At 44.6% G+C, this 26,970-nt stretch overlaps 1 protein-coding gene across 1 annotated transcript in view; it reads right to left on the minus strand.

The window, feature by feature from the left end:
- EEPD1 (endonuclease/exonuclease/phosphatase family domain containing 1) overlaps positions 1–26,970 on the minus strand; it is a 116,954-nt gene that overhangs the window by 18,284 nt on the left and 71,700 nt on the right. Inside the window, exon 3 of the mRNA XM_032643690.1 lies at positions 23,614–23,665. Within this exon, the coding sequence (XP_032499581.1) occupies positions 23,614–23,665 (52 nt within the window). The remainder of the gene's footprint in view (positions 1–23,613; positions 23,666–26,970) is intronic.

Below are 26,970 nucleotides of genomic sequence, written 5' to 3' on the forward strand. Positions count from 1 at the left end.
AATGTCAGGTCCTAAAAGCCAAGATTCCTTTGGCTACACTTAGAATGTGATGCACGTCGGGTCTGCCTGGATCACTGGACTCTGTTCATCTCTGCAGTGACAAAAGGTTCCAAGGCTTGACACAACTGATTTTTGCTTGTGGACCTTTGGACTTTGTTTCTTCCCTTCTACCCTTCCGCCTTCCTGAAATGAATACTCCTTAGTTCATCTGGTCCTGATTGGAAAATAACAATAGGAAAGGTCTTCCAACCTCATTCAGTGGCCTGTCCAGGCACCGCCAAGCTCAGTGGTCCCTTCATCTTCCGCATCCAGTTAAGGTGAAAGGAAACCTGAGGCTCTGTGTGCTGGTTATAAAGACATCCTGCTTAGTGCTGACTGCACAGTCAGCTGGAGACAGAACGTCAGAGTACGGGCAGGCGTTTCCAAAGCAAACTCCAAATGGCTACCCTTATCCCGCTTCCTGGACGGTGGGGGGAGTTGGGGGGTAGGGAGGGTATGTTTTCACTTGGAATCCTCTGGGTCAAATTTCCGGATGAAGTTGCTTCCCTGAGTTGGCTATTTCGCTTGCTTTCCTGATTCTGGAGGTGACTTCTCTTTGAGTCTGGAGGTGAGTTTTCCGCTTGTCAACCACCAATTCCCTCTGTGCACTCAGCTCTCGGAAACAGTGTATTGTGGTGGATGGAGAGGCACAGGTGCCTTAAAAAGATAAACTGCCATCATGAAAGAAAGCAGCCCTGTATTAAGTCAGGCAAGGTCAAAAGACTCAACAGAGCAAATAACACAGACAACATTTTGTGAAATGTTAATAGTAAGCAAGGGCTTATCTTTGCCAGGATGGTCAACCACACCTATGTTACAGCCAACATTAGAAGCCAGCACATCTCTGGGTACCTGGCAGTGATCACGTGGAGAGTGAAACCAAGGAATGGGTAGGGGCACTAAAAACGTCAACACACTCTCAGAAGAACACTGAGCAGTGCAAAAGCCCAATTACGCCTGGAGCAGTATTAATCATGTTTGGCCTTTGAACTGTAACAAACAAGCTTATTACAAAGTTTTCCGGGCATATTTAGACTTTAAGATGTTGATATTTTGTAAGGCCATATTACCTACAGGGCAGCAATACACTCAAGTTACTTTGCTCTTTCCTACTAAGCGCTAAGTGCCTTAATGGTTCTTAGGCGTCTTAAAGGCCCTGGTCCACCTCTCCCCAGAGCAGGGCACGCACACAAAATGTACCGTGGACACAGGGCAAAAGTGAAGAGTCTTTCGCTCGCCTTTCTCCCCCAATCTGTATGGAAGAGAAAGAGATTGTTCCCACAGAGCCAGGATGAGGTGTAGTCACCTTTGCTCAAACGCAAACACAGGAACGTATCCCAAAGGGGAGACAGGTGCAAGGTGGGACAGAGAGCCATGTGATTGGGGCTCCAGGGCCGCTTTTAGCCCCTCACACAACATTGCTGCAGCACTGCTTCTAAAAGCCTTTCCCAGAGGCCCTGGAGTCCACGGAGGGAGAGAGGGAAGCCATTCCTCTGCCCCTTGGGGGCTCACTGAACAACTATCATTTTCTAATATTGAGAGAAAGGACTGGGCTTGTTTCCTTGTAGCTTTGGAAGTGTCCTCAGAGGGCTACTTTCAGGGGCTGGAAGAAGGGGAGCTTGGAGGAGCTCAGGACCCCAGGCACCCCTGGCATTTGACCTCTTTGGGTCTCTATCTCCCCATCTGTAAAGTGAAGGGATGGGAGGAGATGACTCCCCCCCACCCCCGCACCAAGGGCACTTCCAAGTTCCAACACAGTATGATTCCAGAACACTAGGAGGAGAGGGTAGAGGAGAGAGGGAAAGGCAGGAGGGTGGGGGGAGAGAAGTATAAAACTGGGAGAGAAAATACAGGATTCTCAGAAACATTAACACTCCTTTCTCCCTCTTTCTCTGTGATAATCGCCACATGAACTCCATAAAGAAGCTGACTGCGCCACACACAGGGCATTGGGTTAACTTTCCAAAGGCTTTCTCCCCAACGCGGAGAATGGATTCCACTCTTCCAAAAACCAGCATCAGCTTTCCTTAACATGCCCTAAGCCCCATCTGAAGACTCCTTGCTAAAGTGCCTAAAATAAGAGCTTACTTTTAATAGGTAGCAATTCTAATAGGTTAAGTTTGGGTAAAACCAGCAATAGTAAGAAAACATAGGTGGCCAATAATCGCCAGCCAAGTTAGCTTCTGAACCCTGTGAAAATGAGAGAGCCAGAGGCAGGAGGAAGGGCGAGGGAAGGGAACCAGCATTTATTAAGTGGGCAATTTTCACGTATTATCACATTTGATCCTAATGACAATCCTGTGAGGCAGTTAATAATTCTCTCATGTGACACGTGAGGAAAGCAGGGCTCAGAAAGGGAACACGACAAGGTCACCCACTGCCGGAAAGTGGGCCGGGGAGGGTTAAACCTGGGGTAGCCAACTCTACTGGTCCAATGCACTTAACTCAGGAGAGAAGGCTCAGAAAACACAAATTAAACCAACTGCCCTGCGTGACAATGTGTGTGTGGGTCCTCTGGAGCTAAAAGCTGCACCACCACCGCCCTGCTAATGTCAGTTTCCTCACCGATGCACCAGGCTGCCTGGGTCCTGAAGATGCTGCTCTCCAGGGAAGGTCAACACATCAGACTACAGGCTTCCTCCTGGTAGGGGCCAGGGACCGGTGGGACACACAGCCAAGCGTTTAGAGCTTTATAGGGGAGCCCTTGCCCTAAAAGCTCAGACCCCTGCTTCTCCATCCGTCCGGAGAAGCAATGGGCTTACCGCCCTTTCATCACTCTGCCCGCGAGCCCCAGCTAGGTCGGCTGCAAATGAGCACACTCCTCCATAGGGACCCGAGAGGATCCCGCAGGACTGTTCATCCTTGTTTAAACATTCTTATCATGCTGAGGAAGATACAAAGCAACCAAGGAGACATTCCCTCAGCCTCCACAACCAGCTAATCATCAGCTGCTTTTTCAGAGTCAAGGGAAGTAACACCCACATGCCCCCCGTCAGCGGAGCAGCTGCTGGTCCTGGTAGCTTCTCTTCCGTGCTCCCAGGAGTTACTCAGCACATGTTTCCTGAACGAGATGGTTAAAAATAAGCACGGGGGGTGGAGGGGACTTTGCAAAGGCAATTAGATTCTTTTTGCAAGGGCAATTATAAAATGGAGAGTAAGAGGGAGTTGAAGATTCATGGAGATGGAAGGCAGGCTAGGACGGGAAGGGAGAGGGATGCGGGGGGCCTGGGACCCTCCTGTGGAGATTCCACACTCCTATGCTGCCACCGTCCTTGTCACCATCCTCATCATCCCTTGTTTCTGCCCTTCAGGGACATTTCCAAAGGTTCTTCTCTTCGGATGCTAAGACTCTTAATCTGAGATGGGAGTTTAGACTGTGCTAGTAATTTTGGCGTTTTTTCCCCCTTCCCTTTCTTTCTTTCTTTCTTTCGGCTGTGCTGTGTCTTAGTTGCATCATGTGGGATCTTTAGTTGCAGCATGCGGCCGCATGCAGACTCTTAATTGCAGCATGCATGCAGGATTTAGTTCCCTGACCAGGGATCAAACCCAGGCCCCCGGTATTGGGAGGGTGGAGTCTTAACCACTGGACCACCAGGGAAGCTCCTCTCCTTCTCTTTATTATTTTTTAAATTATTTTTTTAAAAAATAAATTTATTTATTTTTGGCTACGCTGGGTCTTTGTTGCTGTGCGCAGGCTTTCTCTAGTTGCAGCGAGGTGTGGCTACTCTTTGTTGCGGTGCGCGGGCTTCTCATTGTGGTGGCTACTCTTTGTTGTGGAGCACAGGCTCTAGGAACGCGGGCTCAGGAGTTGTGGCTCGTGGGCTCCAGAGCGCACGGGCTTAGTTGCTCCACGGCATGTGGGATCTTCCCGGACCAGGGCTCAAACCTGTGTCCCTTGCATTGGCAGTCAGATTCTTAACCACTGCACCACCAGGGAAGTCCCCTCTCCTTCTCTTTAAATTGAGGTTTATGTTCTGGTATCGGTAAACACAAGCTCATTATAGGACAATTTGTAAAGTAAAGAAACAAAGAAAAATTTAAGTAGAATATCATTGTGCAAAGACAACCACTGCTAACATTTTCGGTAGATTCCCTTCTGGGATGTTTCCTATGCATTTTATTAATATATGTATATCTGTTTATTCATAAAGACACACAGTTTTGTTATAACTGTGCCACATTATTACGAACTCTTCCAAACTCACTTCATGCACCATCGAACATGCTATCATATGGACACAATGTGCTATCCCCCTGGTGGTGGATGTTTCGTTGGCTGGGAGGAATTTCTGCTGTTTGGGGGCTCATTTCATTTCAATATAAACATCCTAAAATCACCTACTATGGTAACAATAAAACCTCACCACTCTACCCTATGTGCTCACAATGGTTTCATCCACATGTTTAAAAAAGATCCTAAGTTAAAGTCGTAATGTTTTTGTTTCGTGGCAGCACAGGGGCCTAAAGAGCAAACGACCACAGACATTAAGCGCCCGAAATGTCCCATCAAAAAGGAAGTCAACACTCTTTTTTTTTACATCTCCGACTGACATAAGAGGTGGGAGTCTTCGTAAATAGTTTAGTTTCTTTCATCTGCAGATAAACAATTCTCACTTTTATTTTTTCCCCTCTAGGTTTGTTTTTAAAGTCTCTTTAGAGAATCTGTCCTGATGTCAACCTGTATCTGCTAGGACCGTCAGGTGCGAAGGGCCGGGGGGGATCACAAGCCGGAACTCAGTGGGAATGTCCACTGTTTGCTCTGGAGCCTTAAACAAAGCTGTCCAGACTCGGGACAGGAGCCTCCACTCCTTCAGTGGAGGAGTCCTTTCCACGTTCTCAGAGCTTAAGCGGGTCATGTTCATTAGTTAACGGGGAGGTGAAGAGCGCAGACTCGGGAGAAAAGCTCCCAGGATCCAAACTTTGGCTCTGCCACTTACCAAGAGTTTTGACTTTGGCCAAATGGCTCCCCTGTTCAGGCCTTCCCTCACCTCGGCTGTAACAGGGGATAGCAATCATTCCCGCCTCATGAGTTGGATATTTGTAAGGCGGGGTGCACACGGCCTGGTGCACGGCAAGCCTCCTCCGTGTTCCTGTGGTTGTCATAGAGATTGGGCCCCCCCCCCCTCAGCATAGGGCCAAGGACACAGGATCCCCGTCTTCGACTCTCCACACGTGGCAGCACAGTTCCCCAAACGCAGCAGCTGGGGATGTGGGCAGGAGTAGGGGTTGCAGCCGAGTGCCACCACACTGCATGCTGGAAGGCAGAGCCCCTTAAAACTCAGATATGGACGGAGAGATGGAACACGGTAGTGTTAATATTCTTCTCTGGCGAGCACGAGAATGGATTCACCCAATCATTCAATAAAAATGTAACAAGCACTAACCATGTCGGTATCCTGGGCTAGGCTCTGGAGCTCTAACGCCAGCAAAAGAGACATGGTTCCCTGCCCCCCTGAGCTTACAGTCTGGGGATGAGGGGTGTAGGGGTGCCAATGCAGGCACAGTTGTTTATGTTTTTTAAAAGTTACAGTAATTATACTTTCATTGAGGTCATTTTAGTGCCAGGTACTTAACACGCATGAGTTTATTTCATTCTCACAACAGCCTTCTAAGGTAGGTGTTACGTTATTAAGATCCTCACTTGGTGGATGTGAAAATAGAGGCACAGAGAGGTTAATTAACTTGCCTAAGATCACACAGGCAGTAAGGACAGAGCCAGCATTTGAACCCAGGCAGTCTGGCTCCAGAGCCCATGATCTGAGGACAGCTGCCTTCTGTCTCTGTAGCAGCAGTTATGAATCAAATAATCAACCAAACATGCAACTGAACTTGTGCTGCAAAGGAGCGGTTGGGAGCCCGTGGGCAACCATGATGGTGGCAGTGGCGGTGGGGGTGAGTCTGACTTAGTCAGGGAAGGCTTCTCTGAAGAGGTAAGGCTTGCACTGAGAACTCCAGGATAAGAAGGTGTTAATTAGGCAAAGAGGAGAGGGGAGCATTCCAGGCAACAGGGGTAGCATGTGCAAAGGGCCTGTGATGGGGCGGAGCCCGGAGAGTTTGTCGGACAGAAGGTCAGTGTGGCTGCAGCTCAGATGGCGAGGGGCTGAATGGTGCGATGAGCTTAAAGGAATGGTTAGAGACCTGGTCATGCAGCCCTGTGGGCCTGAAAGGAGTTTGTTTCTTACCCTCTGAGCAATTCTAAAATCAATGAAGGGCATGAACAACAGATCTGCATTTTGAAAAGGCTATAGGGTTGCAGTGTAGAGTTAGGATGGAGAAAGGCCAGACCAGGTAAGGAGTGCAGTAAGTGATAAGGGTGGCCTGACTGACAGGAGAGCAGTAGACAGATCTGAGAGATAACTGGGAAATAAGCACAACCTGGATCAAAAGAAAACAAACGCTGCTATGTGAATGTTCCTAGCAGTGCTATTCACAAGAGCCAAAAGACAGAAACAACTCAAATGTCTATCACCTGATGAACAGATAAACAAAACGTGCTATATCCATACTCTGGAACAGTACTGCACTAACCCCCCCAAACGAGGAACTAATACCTGCTACCTCATGGACGAACCTCGAAAACATTATACTGAGTGAAAAAAAACAGATACAAAAGGCCACAAATTGTATGATTCCATTCACATGAAATGTCCAGAAGAGGCAAATCCAGAAACAAAAAGCAGATAGGCGGTCGCCAGGTGCCAGGGGGAGGGAGGGATGTGGAGTGACCGCTTAACAGGTGCCGGCTCTCCTTTATGGATGATGAAAGTGTCTTGGACTTAGACAGAGGTGACAGGTGCACAGCACTGTGAAGCTACTAAATGCCACTGAATTGTTCACTTTCAAGTGGACTCTTAAAATGATTAATTTTATGGTATGGGATTTTATGTCAATAATTTAAAAAGCGACTTGGGCAATGGACTAGATGTTTAAGATAGAGCAGAGAAACCACTCTTTCACTCAACAAATGCCATGTCCTATTCTAGGTACAGCTGTGAAGTCAGGCTGTCCCTCACGGAGCTCTAGATCAGGTGGGGAGCAGGGAAGCAGGGCCACAGCCCTGGGGAGGCCGCCTCTAGACAGGGTTATTCCAGCCTTCTCTCCACATGGTTATATAATGCACCTGGGAGAGACATGCAGAGGCCGGTAATTCCTGGAATATAGGCTCTCTGAAGCTTAAAAAAGACAGTTTTAGGGCAAATAAAATAAACCCCTTGCCCAAATTAGACACTAAACTTGTGAGTAATGCTGGAAACTAATTATTCTAAGTGAGAGCAGGTCTGAAAATAGCAAAGCGTTTTGGAGGACTTTGTGGCTATTTCAGAAGAGCGTAGGAGAGCTGCAGGCAGAGTGAAGTCCCACAAGTTAGAGCAGAAACACTGGGATGGCCATACCACGGCTTGCACCAAACATGCCATTCCATAGATGCTAATGCTTTTACCTCGCTGGAGAAACACGCCAGCAATAAAGGTGGAGGACACAGAGTTTCATTTGGTACTTCCTACTGACACGCTGAACCAAAAACTCGACAGGAAATGTCAACCATACATGTTACAACATTTTACGTGTAAAGGAAAAAGGCATCTGCCCCAAGATGATGAGAACATTGCCTAAGACAAACCATGTTTATTTAGCCAACCATAGTTCTTCCTTTTCTAGAGTCCTCTTCCCCCTTTGACATTTTCAGGTAAACAAGCTCAGAGAATGAGTGAGATGGGTATAGATGGAGGAAAGACGGTCTCTAAACCCCAACAAACCATCCCACAGTACAACTGATTACTAAGAGCATTTTTACCCATGAGCAACAGAAAGCGTAGGGACAGGCAGAGAGAAAGCCGACACAAAAGGGTGGGAAACGATTATGTAGGTACTTAAATCCGAAGGAAATAATGGAGGAGCAGAACAAAGCCAGCAGTTCACATCAGCTCCCCAACCCTAACCCTCCCACATGAGCACCCACATATTTTTTTAAAACCCCAGAGAGATATTTTCTCGATCCGTAAACACTGCAGACTAGTTCACTCTTAGACTCACTCTAGACGGCAAGGTTCCAGCACTGCCCATACGTGTTTCTGTGAATAATTCAGAGTTATTTAGGAACTGTCACATTAAACAGAATTAGTACTTATGGACCATTCAGGGAAATTGCTCTGCTTGCCATTTTTCTTATAAAACTCCAGCCTCCAGCTATATTCTAAATGGTGTTTATGCAGCCTGTCCTCCTCAGCAGCAATAATCATAAAGACTTCAAAGCTGTGGGTGAAAGTATTACGGATTCATGACTTACTTTATTTTGACTTGCATTATGCCAAATCCTAGTCTCTAAAACCTGCATATTTCCTATTTTATTTCAGGGCAAACCACATAGATTTGATTGTTCTTTTCTATGTGGGCAGCCAGGGATAGAAAGACCTGCAATTTTTCACTCCCAGACACTTTATGGCAGCAGGAACTGTAGGTGGTAGTTCATGAAAATAGCATCCTCATTTTGGAGAATGTCCTGAGACCCCTTGGTTCTCAATTTTTTTGTGCAAATGGGGAGAATGGAAAGCCAAATCCCCGAACTATCTTTCAGTCAACCTCCCTTCCCATCACATTTTTGGCCAGAGGCAAGTAAAAATAGCGAAACTGTCTGATGTTAGTTTCACAGGCTTTTCAGGCTCCTTCCAAATTACTGGGAGTGGGTGGAGTGAAAGCAAACAGGACAGAGGGGAGTGACACAAATATCAAGTTGCAACCAGACGGGGCCACATGGACGTCATGACAGTGTCCTGCAAGCACAAGGATGACTCCATATTAATGGGTTGTAACCCCGGTGTCCTCTTTACTAGAACGCTTGCCATGAGCCAAGTACCACTGCTGGCTCTTTACACATGCTGTGTGATGTGACCCACACCACGGCTCTGTGAGGGAGGCATTCTCCTTGCTCAAGAAATGAGAGATGTAGGGCTGGAGGGGATAAGATCACCCACAGGGCAAATGGCTGAGCCAGGACCCAAATCCATGTCTGTGTTCCCATTATAGCACGCAGCTTCCAGCTGAGGCAACTACAAGGAGGGCAGTAATAGGATCAAACTTGCATTTTAGGAGGGTTACTCTGGTAACCATACAAAGGAAGGATTGAAACGAAAATTACAGAGACCAAGTAGTAACTTTATATGTTTTAACTTTTCTCTCTGCTTCTACATTTTCTAGACATTTCACTTTTCTAGAAAGTCTATAAATACCAATTAATCAGCTTGAACTTTGTCCATGAAGAAGATGTATAAGCACACACACACGCTTTATTGTTTTTCATAAATAAAAGGTGATTCAGTGTTGTTACTAAATAAATTAAGCACCAAAAACAACATAAAAAAAGTCCCTCCCACATCCTAACATGAAGGCTAGAAATACTTATTACTTCTTCCCCTCTAGTTCACAAACATAGCCAAGCAAACTAAGTGCATAACAAGGACATCTGGGTGATGAGAAACAAAATGAACAATCGATACGTGGCCATTTATTTTCTAAGTAGAGGTTTCAGCCAGATGGAGAGAGGGAGGGAGACAAAGCATGCCTGACAGAGAAGATTAGCAATAACGCAAAACTACAGTCTCATGATTTCATAATCAAGGGGGAAAAGGCTCTAATGCCCCCGTCCCCTCTCAACCTTGGAGCTGGTGCAAATGTTGGGAATTCAGGCAAAAACCCAGAACTTGTCATCTTCCCTTCCAGGTTCAGCCCTTTGGCTTGTTAATGCCGGGGATCTTGTTTTAGTCCTGGGTACTTCTCATCCCTCTGGATCCCTAGAGCTGGACACAACAGGAAGATGCTCTGTGACACAACAGTGATTCTACAGAGCCACGAAATCTCTTGACTGGCCACTTGTGTAGGAAGCCACTAACTGCTAACTAGGAGGGCAGGTAATTTTACAGTAACTCATATATGGAGAGCTGCTTTGTTTTCCCTGGCTGGCTTCTTCCAACCTAATTAACTCTGCATGTGAAAATAAGCCTGCATTTCGTGGACAAGGGTTAGGGGGGACAGATAGGGCAAGAGGAGGAATGGGGCGGCAGTACAGAGTGCGGTGGGGAAACCAAGTCTAGGATCTAGAAAGGGGTCCTGGATTATGCTCATAAGGGATGTCAGTATATGGTTCTGAATTTCTGCAAAGATAGATCAAAATCTCTAAAAGTGGGTTGGATGCTTTCCCAGAAGTTGGGAGTCTTGTTAAGGCCCAAACTCACCATTTCAGAGCCTCCCAAAGGTTAACAAAAAATACTTTATCAGCTGTAGGAATTACTCATTCTAAGTAGGTGGTTAACAATCTGATAGATCTCTCCACTGAATTAATTCTGGCAAAGCAAGCCTTAATGACCAACTCAATCAGTATAATTTTACCTAATGAGAACATCCAGCATAAATGTTTTTAGCAACTGAGCCAAATAGTTTCACCTGCCAGCCCTTCCGTTTCATTTAAAATTATAAAGAAGCTTGAATTTTGCTGAATACAAAGTCATGCTCTCAAGAAATGAGTGAATGAATCATTCACAAAAAGTCTCAGAATTCTCTAAAACAGTGAATTGAAAGTTCTCTCTGTACCAACTCATTGTTAGCATTTCCTGGTAAGAGAAGCATTTTAGGGTGGACCAAATAAGACAGGAAATTGCATATAACTCCTGTCATCATGGCTGTGTGAGTGTTTGTATAAGGTGATGGCTACATGGAACAATTTTGGGGGTAATGCAATGACTTGGGCATATTTTCTTACTGTTCAAAAGCAAAAAAGAGTTAAGAGACTAACAAGGCAGGAGGGAAAAGTGCTTAGGATATACCCAAAGGTAAGCAGAGCCTTTCCGGAGCTGGAAAAAAATCCCAGAGCATGCCGTCTTCCCCTCTTTCAAGCCAAGAAATGGTCTAGAATGGCAGTTTTCAAGCATTTCTGACCATGACTCATAGCAATAAATAAATTTTTATATGTCAATCTGGTATATTCTATCCATGTGTCTGCCTGCCAACTGTGTAGGTATGTCTGTATCTATCTATCCACCCATCCACCTATCCATTCATCCAGCCAGCCACCCACTCATCCATCCATCAATCCATCCATATACATATACAATGAAACAGATGATGGTTGTAATTTACTCAATTGATTTCATAACCTATAATTTGAGAGCTAAACTCAGATATTTCTTAGTACAAAGTCTTTGGTCTTACTAGAATATCAAAATGCTGTCTACTTTTCATTTTTCTCTTTGCCAAAACCAAGTGAAATGTTTTGTTGGACTTTATGTAGATAATGCCTTAGAAGTCTCCTCAAACAAATGAAATTGTGTCACTAAATTTGAACCAGCTTTGGGACACTGAGTAAGTAAGAGCCACTTTTCAGAAACCCCCAAAATAAAATACCCCTTCAGTAAATGTGGTGTCTAGGAATATAGCCAGCTTTCAAAATTCACTTGTTTCTAATAAGATTAGCAGCTAAATTTTCATCTGAAACAATGAAGGCCAGAAAGCAGTAGAATGACATATTCAAAGTACTGTCAATGAAGACTCATATCCAGAAAAACCATCTTTCAAAAATGAAGATGAAATACATTCCCAGACAAAGAAAAAAGGGAGAATTTGTTCCTAGCAGATCTTCCTTATAAGAAATACCAAAGAAAGTTCTTCAGGCTGAAAGCAAGTGACCCCAGACCAACTCAAATCCTCATGAAAAAAATGAAAAGAACCAGTAAAGGTAATTATATAATTATAAAAGACAGTATGAATACATATTTCTTCTCCTTTATTCATATTGTGTGAATATTAATACATGTATACAGTTGTATTGTTGGGTCTATAACATATAGAAATATAATATGGCTGACTACCACAAAGGAGCTGGGTAGGAGTGAAGATGAGCTAAAATAAGAAAATGATGCCAAATGGTAACTGGAATCCACAGGAACATATGAAGAAAATCAGAAATGATAAATAAGAAGGTAAATGTAGTTAACTCTCTAAAATATACTTGTTCTCCTCCCTTCTCTCATCTTCTTTAAAAGACATAAAAGTATATAAAGTAATGATCATAAGAATATATAGTTGGGTCTGTAGCATAGTTAGATGTAATATGTGTAACAATAGCACAAAAAGGGGGAAGAGGGAACAGAGCTACATAGGAGTAATGTTTCTACATCTCATTGGAATTAAGGTAGTATAAATCTGATAAATTAAGATGTACATGGTAAACTCTGGAGCAACCACTAAGAATATAACTCAAAAAGCACAGCAAAAAGTATCATTAAGGAAATTAAAATGCTACTTCAGAAAATATTCACTTAGTGTAAAAGAAAGCAGTGAAAGAGAAAAGGAGGAACGAAACAGACATAAGGCATAGAAAACAAAAAGTAAAATGGCAGATGTAAACTCAACTATATCAATAATAACATTAAATGTGAATGGATTAAACAACCCAATGAAAAGGCAGAGACTGTCAAACTGAGTAAAGAACAATATCCAACTACAGGCTGTGTAGAGGAGATAAATTTAAGATTCAAAGATACATGTAAGTTGAAAGTAAGAAGACTGAAAAAGTTACATCATACAAACAGCAATCATAAGGAAGCTGGAATGGCTATACTAGTATCAAAAACTAGTATCAAACTAGTATCAAAAAGTAGTCTTCAAAACAAAAACTGTTACTAGAGATGACAAGAGATTTTATAATAATAAAAGGGTCAATCAATCAGAAAGACATAACCATTATAAATATATATGCACCCAATAACAGAGCCCCAAAATACATAAAACAACAACTGTCAGAATTGAAGGAAGGAACAGACAATTCAACAATAGCTGGAGACTTCAATACCCCACTTTCAATAATGGATAGAACTAAACTGATCAACAGGAACTGAAAGACTTAAACAACCACATAAACCAAATAGATCTACAGACATTCACAAAACACTCATCCCAACAACAGCAAAACACACATTCTTCTCAAGTCACATGAAATAGTCTCCAGAATAGACCACATGGTAGATCACAAAATAAGCCTAAATACATTTAAAAGGACTGAAGTCAAGTAAAGTATCTTCTCTGATGACAATGTAATGGAATGAAATTAGAAATCAACAACAAAAAAATTGGTGGGAAATCCATAAATAAATGGAAATTAAACAACACACTTGCAAATAAACAATGGGTCAAAGAAGAAATCACAAGGGAAATCTAAAACAAAAACTGTGAGATGAATGAAAATGAAGATGCAACATACCAAAACTTATGGGAGTCATCAAAAGCAATGCTTAGAGAGAAATTTATAGCTGTAGATTCCTAATAAAGAAGAAAGATCTCAAATAGATAACCTAAGCTTCCAGTTTAAGACACTGGAAAAAGCAAGGAGACCCCAAACGACCCAAAAACCAAGGAGAAGGAAAGAAACAATAAAGATTAGAGCAGAAGTGAATGAAATAGGGAATAAAAAACAATAGAGAAAAATCAATGAAACTGAAAGTTCTTTGAAAAGCTCAGCACAAAAATGAGAAACCTTTAGATAGACTGACCAAGAAAAAAAGAGAGAGAAGATTCATGACATCCCCCAAACCTGCCTGAGCTCTAGCTGCCCACACAGACTGGGGAATGCTGTCAGGGGAAAAGCCATATAGATGTGGAACTCACCCAGTGCTAGTTCCTTCTTTGGAGGGTTGACACCTCTCCAGTTTTTGGTTTCTCTTAAGTGCCTTCAAATAGTTGTTTGCACTTTACCCAGAGTATATAATTGTTATTTGAGGAAAGGTTAGTCTGATACAAGCTACTCTGGCATTACCAAGAAGTGGAACCTCCAGATGCCCTCTCAAAGAGGAAAGAGGATGTCTCAAGGGGAGAGTCAGCACAAGAAAAATATTAACATGAACACATTATGTTTAACTCATAGGTTAGACAAGTTCACAAAACCAGCCCACCATTTATGAGCCACCAGAAGATGCCAGCAAAATTCTCTCTAGTTGATGATAAAATGATTCTTAGCAAAAGATGGAGAGGGGTGATTTTTCAAGGCCCCCTTGACTTTCAAACCTGAATGAAATGATGTTTCTGCTTTTGTTATAGGTCTTGCTTTGGCCTCTGCCTGAGTTTGCAATCTATACGGCTATTATAAGATTTCTCTTCTTTTCCTCTACAAGTCCAGAATCAATTAGGAGACTAAGAAGTAATGAAGCTTTTAGAGTATGAAGACAAAGTAATGGAACCATCAAGGGGAGTGTCCCCAAGGACAACCATCACAGGTAGAAGACAGCAGTTGATTCAGACTCCCCAAGCAGTACAGCTCACCTAGATAAGACAAGCTCTAGGAATGATTTCTTTCCTTTTCCCACTCCTATTTGTATCCAAATGGGTTCAAAATTTTTTTTAATGTTTTTTAACATAAAATCATTATGGATGCAGTATAAAAACAGAAATAGGTACCCAGAAATTACAAGAAAATGGATAATTGCATATACAAATTTTAAGTTCTATATAAAATTATTTCATAATACTTTTCAATAGAAAGCAAAAACTATTTTCAATAAAAATGCTTTGGGGGCTTCCCTGGTGGCGCAGTGGTTGAGAGTCTGCCTGCCGATGCAGGGGACACGGGTTCGTGCCCCGGTCCAGGAAGATCCCACATGCCACAGAGCAGCTGGGCCCGTGAGCCGTGGCCGCTGAGCCTGCGCGTCCGGAGCCTGTGCTCCACAACGGGAGAGACCACAACAGTGAGAGGCCCGCATACCACAAAAAAAAAAAAAAAAAAATGCTTTGGGTTAGAGGTTGGCTAGGGTAAGCTATGATTTATTAGATTAACTGGGACAGGGGCTAGGCTCCTAAGGGTTAAGTACAGCTGAGAGGAGATGAAGGTTGGTTGTGCAGGGTGGGAATTTACATTCAAGATAACTATGAGTACATGAAAGAAGAGAAATAGGACAGTAGCAAAGAGGAAAGTAGGACAGTAGGAACACATTTCAGATTTCAGGAGACCTAAATATGTCTCAAGTTACCAGTGAAGAAAATGATGCTAGAAAGAAAGGGGTGAAGAATGGGATCACAGGTACTCTATGAACCAGATAATCTCCTTAGAATAACCAATATGGGATCAACCATAAATCATGAAAAGGTAACCAAAGGGATGCTATTTCTGTGCCAATGGGATGCAGTCTCATCTAAAATCTGACTGGCCTCTAACCACATGAAGGACCCTCCCTGCCGACCCTGGGCACTATGCCTCCCTGGGAAGGGTGAGCCATCCCACTCTGAGAAAAATTTCCTCACTAGGCTACCATTTTGTAATGAGAAGATATTTCAGCATTTCTGGGGTAGAGAAATGAGTCCTACCTACACCGGGGCCCAGAAGTATGACCCTGAAGGCCTCCATGGGGAAGCTTCAAGAATATGTAAATTCAACCGCATGTATAGGTTCATAGGTGCATTTTTGTGGATGGGGTCGTACAGCTCTCACCTGATACTTCAGAGGTCAGCCGCCAAGCACCACTGATCTAGAACAGGAGTTGGCAAACTTTCGGCAAAGGTCCAAATAATAAATATTCAGGGTTTTGTGGGTTATACCTTTTCTGTCACAACTACTTAACGCTGACATTGTAATGTGACAGAAGCCACAGACACTGAATAAATGAATGGATGCATTGGCATATTAATAAAACTTGATGTTTAAAAACTAGCTATCGCCAGATTTGACTGGAGGGCCCATCATCATTTGCCCTGATGTAGAAAGACCCTCCTGTGCAGTACTCCCGGGCACTCAGAGGGCACTTCTGTCTTGGTGAACAGCCCCATCCTCCAGATTCCCTGCCATCCACCTTGTTCCTTCCCCCTGGCTCCTCCAGCCATGGCTGGAGGTCTTATGGGATCTTCAAAAGTTGATTCCAGGGCTTCCCTGGTGGCGCAGTGGTTGAGAGTCCGTCTGCCAATGCAGGGGACACGGGTTCGTGCCCCGGTCTGGGAGGATCCCACATGCCGCGGAGCGGCTGGGCCCGTGGGCCATGGCCGCTGGGCCTGCACGTCTGGAGCCTGTGCTCTGCAACGGGAGAGGCCACAGCAGTGAGAGGCCTGCGTACCGCAAAAAAAAAAAGTTGATTCCATGGGCTTCCCTGGTGGCGCAGTGGTTGAGAGTCTGCCTGCCGATGCAGGAGACGCAGGTTCGTGCCCCGGTCCAGGAGGATCCCGCGTGCCACGGGTGAAAAAGTTGATTCCAGGAATATTAAATGAATGATAAAGGAAATTTAAAAGGAAAAATGAATTACCTAATTATGTTTTGTTTTTTTGATATTTCCTTGGATGCTACGAGAACATTATGTGCCCCAAACCATGACCTGATTTTGTTTTGGTGTTTTGGGGGGCATTGCTTATCACTATTGTATTTAAATAAGTATTTGTTTACTTGTTAACATTTTCCTCACCAATTATGTGAGCTACATGAGGGTAGGAAAGATAATCATCTTGATCACAGCTGTATGTGTCTCCCAGCCTAGTACAAAGCCTGACACAAGTACTTAATAAATATTGGTTGAAAGAATGAATACATATATTTTTACATAGTTGTAATTACAGCAGGTACAACTGCTTATCCTCCTTTTTGTAAACATTATATCGAATTTCTACAAGGCTAAATGATTATCATCTTTAATGGCCACATACACCAGACCATGGGCAGACCTACCACAGACTGTTTAAACCCACCCTTCCTACTGAGCAGTGAACTGCCTGCAATGATTCATAATTATAAAGCATGCTGTCAAATGCCTTTTCCACATATTTATGGATCATTCCTTAAATACACTCCTAGGAATCTACCTTGGTCACAGGGTAGGGGCATCTCAAGGGCTAATGAAATACACCACCCCAGAGCTTCAAAAGGACAGCGCCTTGTCACTATCCTCCCTAATGAACGGGAACACTGGTGTTATCACAACTTCAACATTACATATCATTGTTTAAAAACCTTTGCCGGGCTTCCCTGGTGGTGCAGTGGTTGAGAATCTGCCTGCTAATGCAGGGGACATGGGTTCGAGCCCTGGTCTGGGAGGATCCCACATGCCACGGAGCAACTAGGTCCATGAGCCACAACTACTGAGCCTGCGCGTCTGGAGCCTGTGCTCCGCAACAAGAAAGGCCCACGCACCGCCATGAAGAGTGGCCCCCGCTTGCCACAACTAGAGAAAGCCCTTGCACAGAAATGAAGACCCAACACAGCAAAAATAAATAAATTAATAAACTACTACCCCCAACATCTTCTTAAAAAAAAAAAAAACAAACCTTTGCCAACGTAATAGTACATTTAAAATGATCCTGCGGGCTTCCCTGGTGGCGCAGTGGTTGAGAGTCTGCCTGCCGATGCAGGGGACACGGGTTCGTGCCCCTGGTCCGGGAAGATCCCACATGCCGCGGAGCGGCTGGGCCCGTGAGCCATGGCCGCTAAGCCTGCGCGTCTGGAGCCTGTGCTCCACAACGGGAGAGGCCACAGCAGTGAGAGGCCCGCGTACTGCAAAAAAAAAAAAAAAGAAGATCCCTCATTGTTTAATTTGCTGATCTTTGATAGCTAATAAAGCTAAAAGAAATTAAAATGTCCTATTTTGAGACTCTACTTTTTGCTCACTTCAAATAAAAGCTTTTCGTAAACAGAGAAAGGTACCAGGAGCCCCTCAATACATTGTCTCTTGTGACGGTTTTAAAAGAATAGGAGAAAATGCATCTTCTTCCCTTTTTGAAAATGAACTGTGAAGCCTGACCCATAATTCACCAAGATGCTCCATTTTCTGACAGTTGAGGTACTTGTGGTGTAGCCCAGCCGAGAGCCCTTTCCAGAACGGGGTCAGGGCCCAAGTGTGCAGTTTGCAAAGCAGAGCTGGTGAGCGGCTGGCTGTGGGGCCCCCTGCGGGCCTCAGCCAGACTCCACAAAGCGAACGGGGGGAGCCTGAGCTCCACAGGGGCCCCCATTTCTGCTCACTAGCCCTTCAAGGAAGGTAGCGAGCTGCCTGCTGGAAGGGATTTAGCCAGGAACATGACTACAATGAATTTAATCATGATTAGACACAGATCTGGCTCAATCCACTTAAAAAAAACCTAACAGATACATGAATACTGACCACTCAAGATGGCATTCAAATTAAGCTCTATGTGAAGGACTAGGCCTGGGAGAAAAATAAACCCAGGGAGCTGAAGAATCTCATTCTGGTATTTTAAAATCAAAACAGAGTACTGTTTTGTAAAAGGTGTATTTTATGTTAAGATTCTTGAAGCAATTCATTTTGACACAGAGCCTACAAAGGGTGAGTCTGCTGCGTGTTCTCTACCCTCCTGCATGTTTCTCATCTTCCCTCCCAGGCCCCTGGACCCTCTGCCGCCCTCACACCTCTGAGAGGTCCTCTGCTCTCAGATGCTCCCGGACAGTGTCCACATCCCGAGCCCTGAACCTCTGACTGCCCTCCTCCTCTAACCCCCAGCCCACGTTCTCTGTCTGCCCTGCTGGGCCAAGGGGAGCTCATGGAGACAAACACCACAAGCCTGTGTCTGTTTCGCCACAAGGATTAGAAGACCTGGGTTTCAGTTCTCTATCACCTGGGCTAGGGACCAACCCTCTGCATCTGCTCCCAGCCCTGAAATATGCAGCGACAGCAGCACCAGCAAAGTCTGCTAAAGCTGACGCCCAGGATAAACGAGATCATGGAAGACAGGCAGCAGCTGTACTGAAGGGAGCCCTGGAACGGAGCTGAGTCCACCAGGGTTGATGGTAGACTACCAATACAACTGTTACGGGCCCTGGACGAGGAGGACACTTCAACACCTCTGGTCTCTGTGTCCTGTCTGCAAAATGACAAATGACAGGGTTGGATCCCCTGAGCTCTGACATTCTGGTTTTCCACATATGCCATTCAAATGTATTTTTTAATATAAATTTAATTAATTAATTTTTTGCTGCATTGGGTCTTTGTTGCTGCACATGGGCTTTCTCTAGTTGTGGCAAGCAGGGGCTACTCTCCGTTGTGGTGCGCGGTCTTCTCATTGCGGTGCCTTCCCTTGTTGCGGAGCACGGGCTCTAGGCACGCAGGCTTCAGTAGTTGTGGCACATGGACTCAGTAGTTGTGGCTCTAGGCACGCAGGTTCAATAGCTGTGGCGCACAGGCTTAGTTGCTCCGCAGCATGTGGGATCTTCCCAGACCAGGGATCAAACCCGTGTCCCCTGCACTGGCAGGCGATTTCTTAACCACTGCGCCACCAGGGAAGCCCCAAATGTATTTTTATAACTTTATCTCCCTCGGTATGTAGTGCGATTCAGGACAGCATGGGCACTCAATTGTTGCACACACTAAATTAACATGAAGTCCAAGTCACAGTGAAAAATACTCCAGAAGTGTGTAATAACAGAGCTAGAGCTCACGTATGTGCGTGTGTACATGTTCACAACATACCACCACCAGTTACAGATAAAAGCACTTGGCATCCTTAGGTTATTCATGCACTTCTATGTGACAATTGTTTACCTCCTATTTCCTTCTGAAAATCCCCAGGAAGCTACTGACTTCTAATTCCAATGTTGCCCACCACTAGGGTTCAGCTGGAAGAGTCCCTGACTAGCCACCGTGTGCAAACGTCAAGTTCAGTTTCTCTAGTCTCAGGCTCGCTGGTGAAATGTATATGCTTTATCTCACGTGAAAGCACCAAGAGGTCTTAGAGATCATCTGCTCTACCTGTCGGAAAACTAGACTAAGAGTGGGACTTCAAAGCTGAGATTCTGGGGAAAATATCTAGCAGCAGCAGGCATGAAGACCTGCAGGCATTTTGTCCCAGACAATTTTGCAAATGGGGTGTGGGCGGAGGTAGGGGTAGGACTGGCGATGGCCATGGGTTGGGCGTCCTGAGCCTCTAGGAGGCCCGGCTCACACAGGCAGCTCTTCAGGCAGGCTTGGGTCTCGGGTGGGGTCAGTCGGTGCTCTGCCCTCTGGCCCTTCCAGGGAGAGGGTGACCTCCAGCTGGAGGGAATGGCCAAACTATTGTTTGCAGCTTTGCAGGAAGCTGTTTGAAAGGGTCATTGAAAAATGATCTTACTAAATCAAGCTGTACCAATATTTTTATTTCCTTTCATGCAATGCCGTGTTTAAAGGCATTAGATGGGGTCTGTTTATAAAGCCTGGGAAACAAGCCTATGTGACTTAAGTTCAGAAAAACAAAAGCATCCTGCTCTTAAAGCACAGAGGACAGAGAGAGTGGGATGGCATGCATCTGTCTCAGAGCAAGCCTTTGCTCTTGGTGTCTAATGGAGATCTGGTCAAAAAAGCACATCAAATCCAAAACACTTTTTCAAGGAAATGTCACATATCCTGACATTTACGCATAATAAGCCATCTTCTCAAGGTTCTAACAGATTTTTAGAAAAAGAAGCAATTATTAATTGTATGGTTTATAACTTTTTTTTAATAAATGAAAAATCATTGTCACTTGTCTGGGAAATGGCTTTCTGTGGTGTTGGTGAAGAAGAGACATTCAGAGACTTGACCTCCCAGGTGTGCCCAGTCTCCACCCCAATCAATGGCACCTGAATTAAAACAAAGAGCATTTGAAGAGGTAAAAACTGGGACTCTACTGATCTATGTATGGGGTTCACTGGGCAGGTGTTCACCATTCTCCTCTCCCTGCAGGTGAAACACAGAAGCCCCCAAACCAGTAAGGATCACTGGAGCGAGGAGCAGAGAAAAATCTAGAAAACAGAGCATGAAAAGGAGCATTTTCCCCTCTTCACAGTGTGATCAAGGACCAATTGTGAAACCCAAGACTTTTAGAGACTTTTAGAGGAAGGCACCACAGAAGGAATAGAAAGCAGTTTTATGGGTAACGAAAGGGGCCCAGGCCTCCGAGGAAGGCCCTCTGCCAGGTCCAACAGCCAAACAGAGGCGAGGTTGGGAGGGGACCCTGGCTCTTCTACAACAGACTGTGCATTGCAGAAACCCAGAAAGCCTTGGCACTTCCAAAATTGGACAGGCTCTCTACCTAAAGCCAAGGAAAGTACAAGTCAGGCAAATGGCTGGTAATTTTTAACTGAAACGCTAGATCATAATAACAATGTCTAATATTAGGGAGAAAAAGCACTAGAAGTCTTATTGTCTAGGAGACTCCAAAACACTGCGGCTGCTTTTTAGCCTTTTATATTATGTTTTACATAATTTAAATATTTTACTGGTCAGGTTGAACCTGCAAGTACCTGTGAGGGAAATGACCCCTTCAGAATAGCTTCCCTCTTATAAGAGAAAGACTATCTGTCTAGAAGTGACGAGTCCTACCGTGGTGGGACCTCAGGAGTTTAGTAATTGCAAAACCCGAAAGCACGGTGCCATTTGAAGCCCAGCTGCAAAGACAGTTGAAGAGGTGTGAGGTTTGCAGGATGTGTGTTTAACTGAGGTCATTCTTGCTGGCTCTACCTATTAAGTTAAATGAGACTATTTTCTTAATGAAAGGAAGAAGCAGGCAAACTAAAGATAAAATCTGGGTTCTTACCAAATATCATACGGTATCACTTATATGTGGAATCTAAAAAATGGTACAAATTAACTTATTTATAAAACAGAAACAGACTCACAGACATATGGTTACCAAAGCGGAAGAGGGGGATGGATAAATTAGGAGTTTGGGATTAACAGATACACACTACTATATATAAAATAGATAATCAACAAGGACCTATTGTATAGCACAGGGAACTATATTCAATATCTTGTAATAACCTATAATGGAAAAGTCTGAAAAAGAAGAGGTATATATATATGAATAACTGAATCATTTTGCTGTACACCTGAAACTAACACAACACTGTAAGTCAACTATACTTCAATTAAAAAAAAAAAAAGAATGGAAAAAACAAAAAAAACCCAAGAAAACAAAAAAAACTGGGTTCTTACAAATAGACTTATGGTGTTTACTTCACCTTTGGTGTGAAAAAAAGGAGCTTGATTGGCCACAAAAGCAAAAAGCTGACACCTCAGAGGTTCTCTGTGAAGATGGTCTAGTCAACAGCAGAGATGGTGATAGTAAATGTTACTCCTCAGGGAGAACTTCTTGGACTTTGGTGCACAAGAATCACCTGGGCTCTTGTGAGAATGCAAACTGAATCACGAGGTCTGGGTAGGGGCTGAGATTCTGCGTTTCTAACAAGCTTACGATGCTACTGGTCTGCAGACCACACTTGGAGTAGCACAGCTCTACGGTCCACGAAGATCTTTCCTTGTGGTTCTTTAACTAGTCAGGTGGATGAGAATTGAGGAGTAAAACAATTACCTGTAGTGAACACTGAGAAGAGAATTGGTTTTGGAGGAGTAACTTTTTAAAAGTTTCAAAAACATACAAAGAATCTTCATATATAATAACATGGACTTAGTATGTTTTCATGGCTGGATTAAAGAATTACAATGAGTAATTAAGAATTAATATGAGTGGAGTGCTTTGGCATTTAGAAAGCCCATCCACTGCACTGACTCATTTGGTTCTCATGTCACCTCTCTGAGCTCAGGCAGGCAGCCCCACCCTTGTCCTACCTGTGTTACCAATGAGGCTGGAGGGACGTTAAATTCAGAGCCAGAGCTCAGACACCTCCCCCCTCCCCCCCCCCCCCCCCCCCCCACTGCTTGGTGCTTAAAGACTTTATTTGCTTTAGTGCCAACCAGCAGATGGACCACTAATCCAAACATTTTAAATTCTATAAATAAGATAATACTGTTTGGGCGCTTATCTCTCTAGCCATTTTCTTCTACGTTAACCTTATAGATTCGAATTAACGCCCATAGCCACATACTGGGGAAGAGTCCTGAGCCACCCAGGGGAGCAGCTTGGTATGAGTTGGGAGGCCCGTGGGGTGGCACTTGGGCCTCCTCGGCACCTGCCCAGCCTGCTTTTTGGAGCCCACCACACAGAACTTGAACCCATAACTGGCAAAAGATCCCCAGCTGAGTACTTGACTTGAACGTAGAAAACCGAGACACACTGGATAGCTCCTTCCAGGGCTTAGGTGGGAGGGAGTTTCCCAATCCTCAGAAGTGGTCCCCACAGGGGTTCAAACTCATGAACTAGCCTATTAAACAGAAGAAGCATTGGTTTTGGAAATGAAACTCTGGGGCTCAAATCCTTACTCCGACACTTAGGTAATTTTCCTCTGGCAAGTTCCCTAACCTTGCTGCCTCAATTCTACCATCCATAAGCCCAGATAAGAACACACACAAGCAGAGATGGAGGGAAGCACAGCATCTGGCATGTGGGCGGCGTCCTGTGTGTGGTATTTCCAGGCACAGAAAGCCTGCTCCAGAGCTTGGCCCACAGCAGGGCGAGCCTCTGCTTTCACTCAACTCTGAAAGAGCCAAGCAAGGAAGAGTTTGCAAGTGTTAACGGCCTATGAGCAATGTGGGGCGTTTTGATGAAAATTTTGCAAGGTTCACTGACTGTTAAGAACACAAAATAACAGACCAACTCTGCTATAAGTGCTGTCTCCGGTGACAGGGAGTTGAGTTTTTCCTGTGTGTGGCACTCTGCTCTAAGTTTGTAAATCTGGGGTAAGAGGCACAAAATATTTACCTTTTCCAGGGCCTCTCTGTCAAGTAGCTCTTGCACAGCTAGCAGCTTGATGCTGTAAGAAAAAAATGAAAACCACACTTAAAAACAAAACATTTTATATCACCAAGCATCAGACAAGTCACAGGAACAAAAGCCTGAAATTTTAGCCTGCATTTCTGCATCACCTCCCACCTCAAGGTAACCTTTGGTTTGAACTGAAATGACCATTTCAGAACTATTAAAAATGTTTCTAAGTTGTAAAAGTGACTTTACCATGTGATCCAGCAATTCCACTTCTGGGCATATACCCAGAAGAGTTGAAAACAGGGACTCAAACAGTTATTTGCACACCCATGTTCACGGCAGCATTGTTCACAAGAGCCAAAAGGTGAAAACAACTTAAATGTCCATCAATTGGTGAATGGATAAACAAAATATGGTACACATTTTATATATGATGAAATATTATTCAGCCTTAAAAAGAAGGAACTTCTGGGGCTTCCCTGGTAGCGCAGCAGTTGAGAGTCCCCCTGCTGATGCAGGGGACGCAGGTTCATGCCCCGGTCCGGGAGGATCCCACATGCCGCGGAGTGGCTGGGCCCGTGAGCCATGGCCACTGAGCCTGCGCATCCGGAGCCTGTGCTCCACAACGGGAGAGTCCACAACAGTGAGAGGCCCGCCTACCGCAAAAAACAAAAACAAAAAAAAAAAAGAAGGAACTTCTGGCACATGCTATGACACAGAGGAACCTTGAAGGCATTATGCTAAATGAAATAAGCCAGACACAGAAGAACAAATATTATATGACTCCACTTATATGAAGTCCCTAGACTAGTCAAACCCAAAGAGACAGACAGTAGAACAGTTGTCTCTATCTATTGTCAGGGGCTGTGGGAGGGAGGAATGGGGAGTTATTATTTAACAGGTATGGAGTTTCCGTTTGGGAAAAGATTCTGTAGATGGTGGTGATGGTGGCACGACAATGTGAATGTACTTAATGTCACTGAATTGTATACTTACTAATGGTTGAAACAGTAAATTTTATGTTACGTACATTTCACCACAAAAATTTCTAAAAGTAATTGATAGTTGCTTATGTAAGCAACCTGAATAAATTCAGAGGAATATAAAGAAGAAAATAGTTGCCCATGTTCAGCATTAATCTTCCCTTGATGTCCCTTTGATGAGAACAAACAAATAGCTTAAATCACTCCTTATGAAGAGGGCCTGATCAGCTGCTCATTTGTTACCGTACATGGATTGAGCCCTACTGTGTGCAGGTGGTCGAGGGCCCCTGATGACTATGACCTGCTCCCTGCCCACGAGGAGCTCACAGCCTCTTGGAGGCCACAGTCAGAGCAGAAGAGGACCAGTAGGGTGCCGAGTGGACTTTCTGGGGCACAGAGGGGAGCCCAGCCAGGCCAAGGTCAGAGGTGGCTTCCTGCAGGAGGGACCAGGTCAGCCTTGCCAGGGGAGGGGACTGGGGAGAAAGGTGACCCGCAGGGAGACAGCAGGGGCAAAGGCACCAAGGGGAGAGAAAGGGCTCGAGTGTACACAACTCATCAGTTTCCAGTTTAGGGACCAGAGTCCAGACTGCAGCCAGCAGCTGAAGTGAGGGAATTCAGACATGGGAGCAGGTTTTACAGGGGAGGTATTTTCCCTTTTGTGACAAACTGCTTTTGAAGTGTTTGCGGACGCAGTGAGCAGGCGGCCAAGGCTGGACAGGCCAGCACGCAGGAGGAAGCAGGAGCTCAACGAGACGGTTTAGGGGTGGGTCAGCTGTCGACAGTGTCATCGTGCTCCTTCCCCACCCAGTTCATCTGCTTGTGGTCGCTGGTCACTGTGTCCCCACCAACTTGCACAGGTTCTCTGGAGTAGAAATGGGCCCCATCTGTACCACACACCTCCATCAAAAGGGGTTATGCCCATGATAAGATTCACCTCCATGTACAGAATTCTTCATAATCTCTCTGCACAGCTAAGCAAGCACTGTCCAACCAAATGCAGAGGTTTACTTTAAAGCAACTTCAGCAAGTGCAATAAAGGTTTTCAAGGCCTACAAGAAACCACCACCACTACCAACAACAATTTAGCAGGCATCAGGGCTAATGGACAGGACCCTGGGCATTCCCTCTGCTCCAATCACTGACTTTCCTTCGTCTCTTGGAGGGGTTTGCTTTTGTTGTTTCTCTGGCTTGGAACAGTCTTTCCCAAGATCTTGACAACAGCACCTGCATCCCATTGCATCATTTCAGTCTAAGTGCAAATGCTGCCTCTTCCAAGCAGCATCCCTGGCCACCAGGTTCGTTTTTGGTTTTTTCTTTTCAGTGCACTTACTGGTGCCTTATAACATTTGTTAGGGTGCTTTTGTCTGTTTCCTCCCAACCAGCACTGGAAGCTCTTTGACACTGGGAGCTCAAGGGTCTTCTCACTACATCTGCAGTGTCTATAACTGACACAGGAAGGACAGTCAGGAATATTTACTGACCTCCAGGCAGGGCCCAGGGGCTTAGAGGCCAAGTCGCTATCAATGTGGACAGCTAAAATCACTGGCAAGCCTCAGTTTCTCCACCTGAAAAGGAAGGCCTCCAGTGAGATGACTGTGTGTGTCTTCCCCAGGGTGAACGGTGCTATGTGCATTTGTAGAAATGTCTGCCAGGATGTGTCTGGTGGCAGGTCAAAGCTATTGGCTACTTCTCAGTTCAGTCTGATTCCCAAGGCACACCTCTAGATCCCCGGTTATCAATTTGGACAGCAAGTTATAGGCTAAGGAGACTCCAGTTGTAGATCAAGTTTCAGAAGCTTAAACTACTTCTGAAATAACCACTGGAAAATATTTTTACTGGAGGAATTTTTAAAATAGTTTCTCATTCCTGCCCTTCTCTATGGTCATGAAGTCCAGTTTAGGATCAGGTATCAGATATCGACAGGTTAGAGAAAAGGTTTAAACACTGTTAATACACTCAACTCTCTTCTTCTCCCTATTCACAAAGATACTACATTCAAACCACTGTAGAACATGATCTGAAAACCAATAGTTTGAGGCTTTGAATGAAGACGAAATTAAAACAACTTCAGTTGACTCTTCTTAGTCAAAACCTGAAGGATGTTAGTCCCTGCTCTCACCAGTTTACTTTCCTCTTGAACGGGAATGGCAAATACTTGGCATGCACACTCTCCAATCCTCTTCACCTCTTTCCACGGAACTCACCCCCTTTTAACTTAGATACAGCTTCAGAATCTTTCTGAACTCTCCAGTGAACCACAACCAATCTACTGAAGTTGACATGTGAGATTAAACCCATTTAACTTTTGCTCTAAAACCAATATCAAATAGGATTCATGTATTGGGTAGGGGCAGAAAAAAAAATAGAAACC

The sequence above is a fragment of the Phocoena sinus genome, chromosome 9, assembly GCF_008692025.1.
Source record: "Phocoena sinus isolate mPhoSin1 chromosome 9, mPhoSin1.pri, whole genome shotgun sequence".
Classification (NCBI taxonomy): Eukaryota; Metazoa; Chordata; class Mammalia; order Artiodactyla; family Phocoenidae; genus Phocoena; species Phocoena sinus.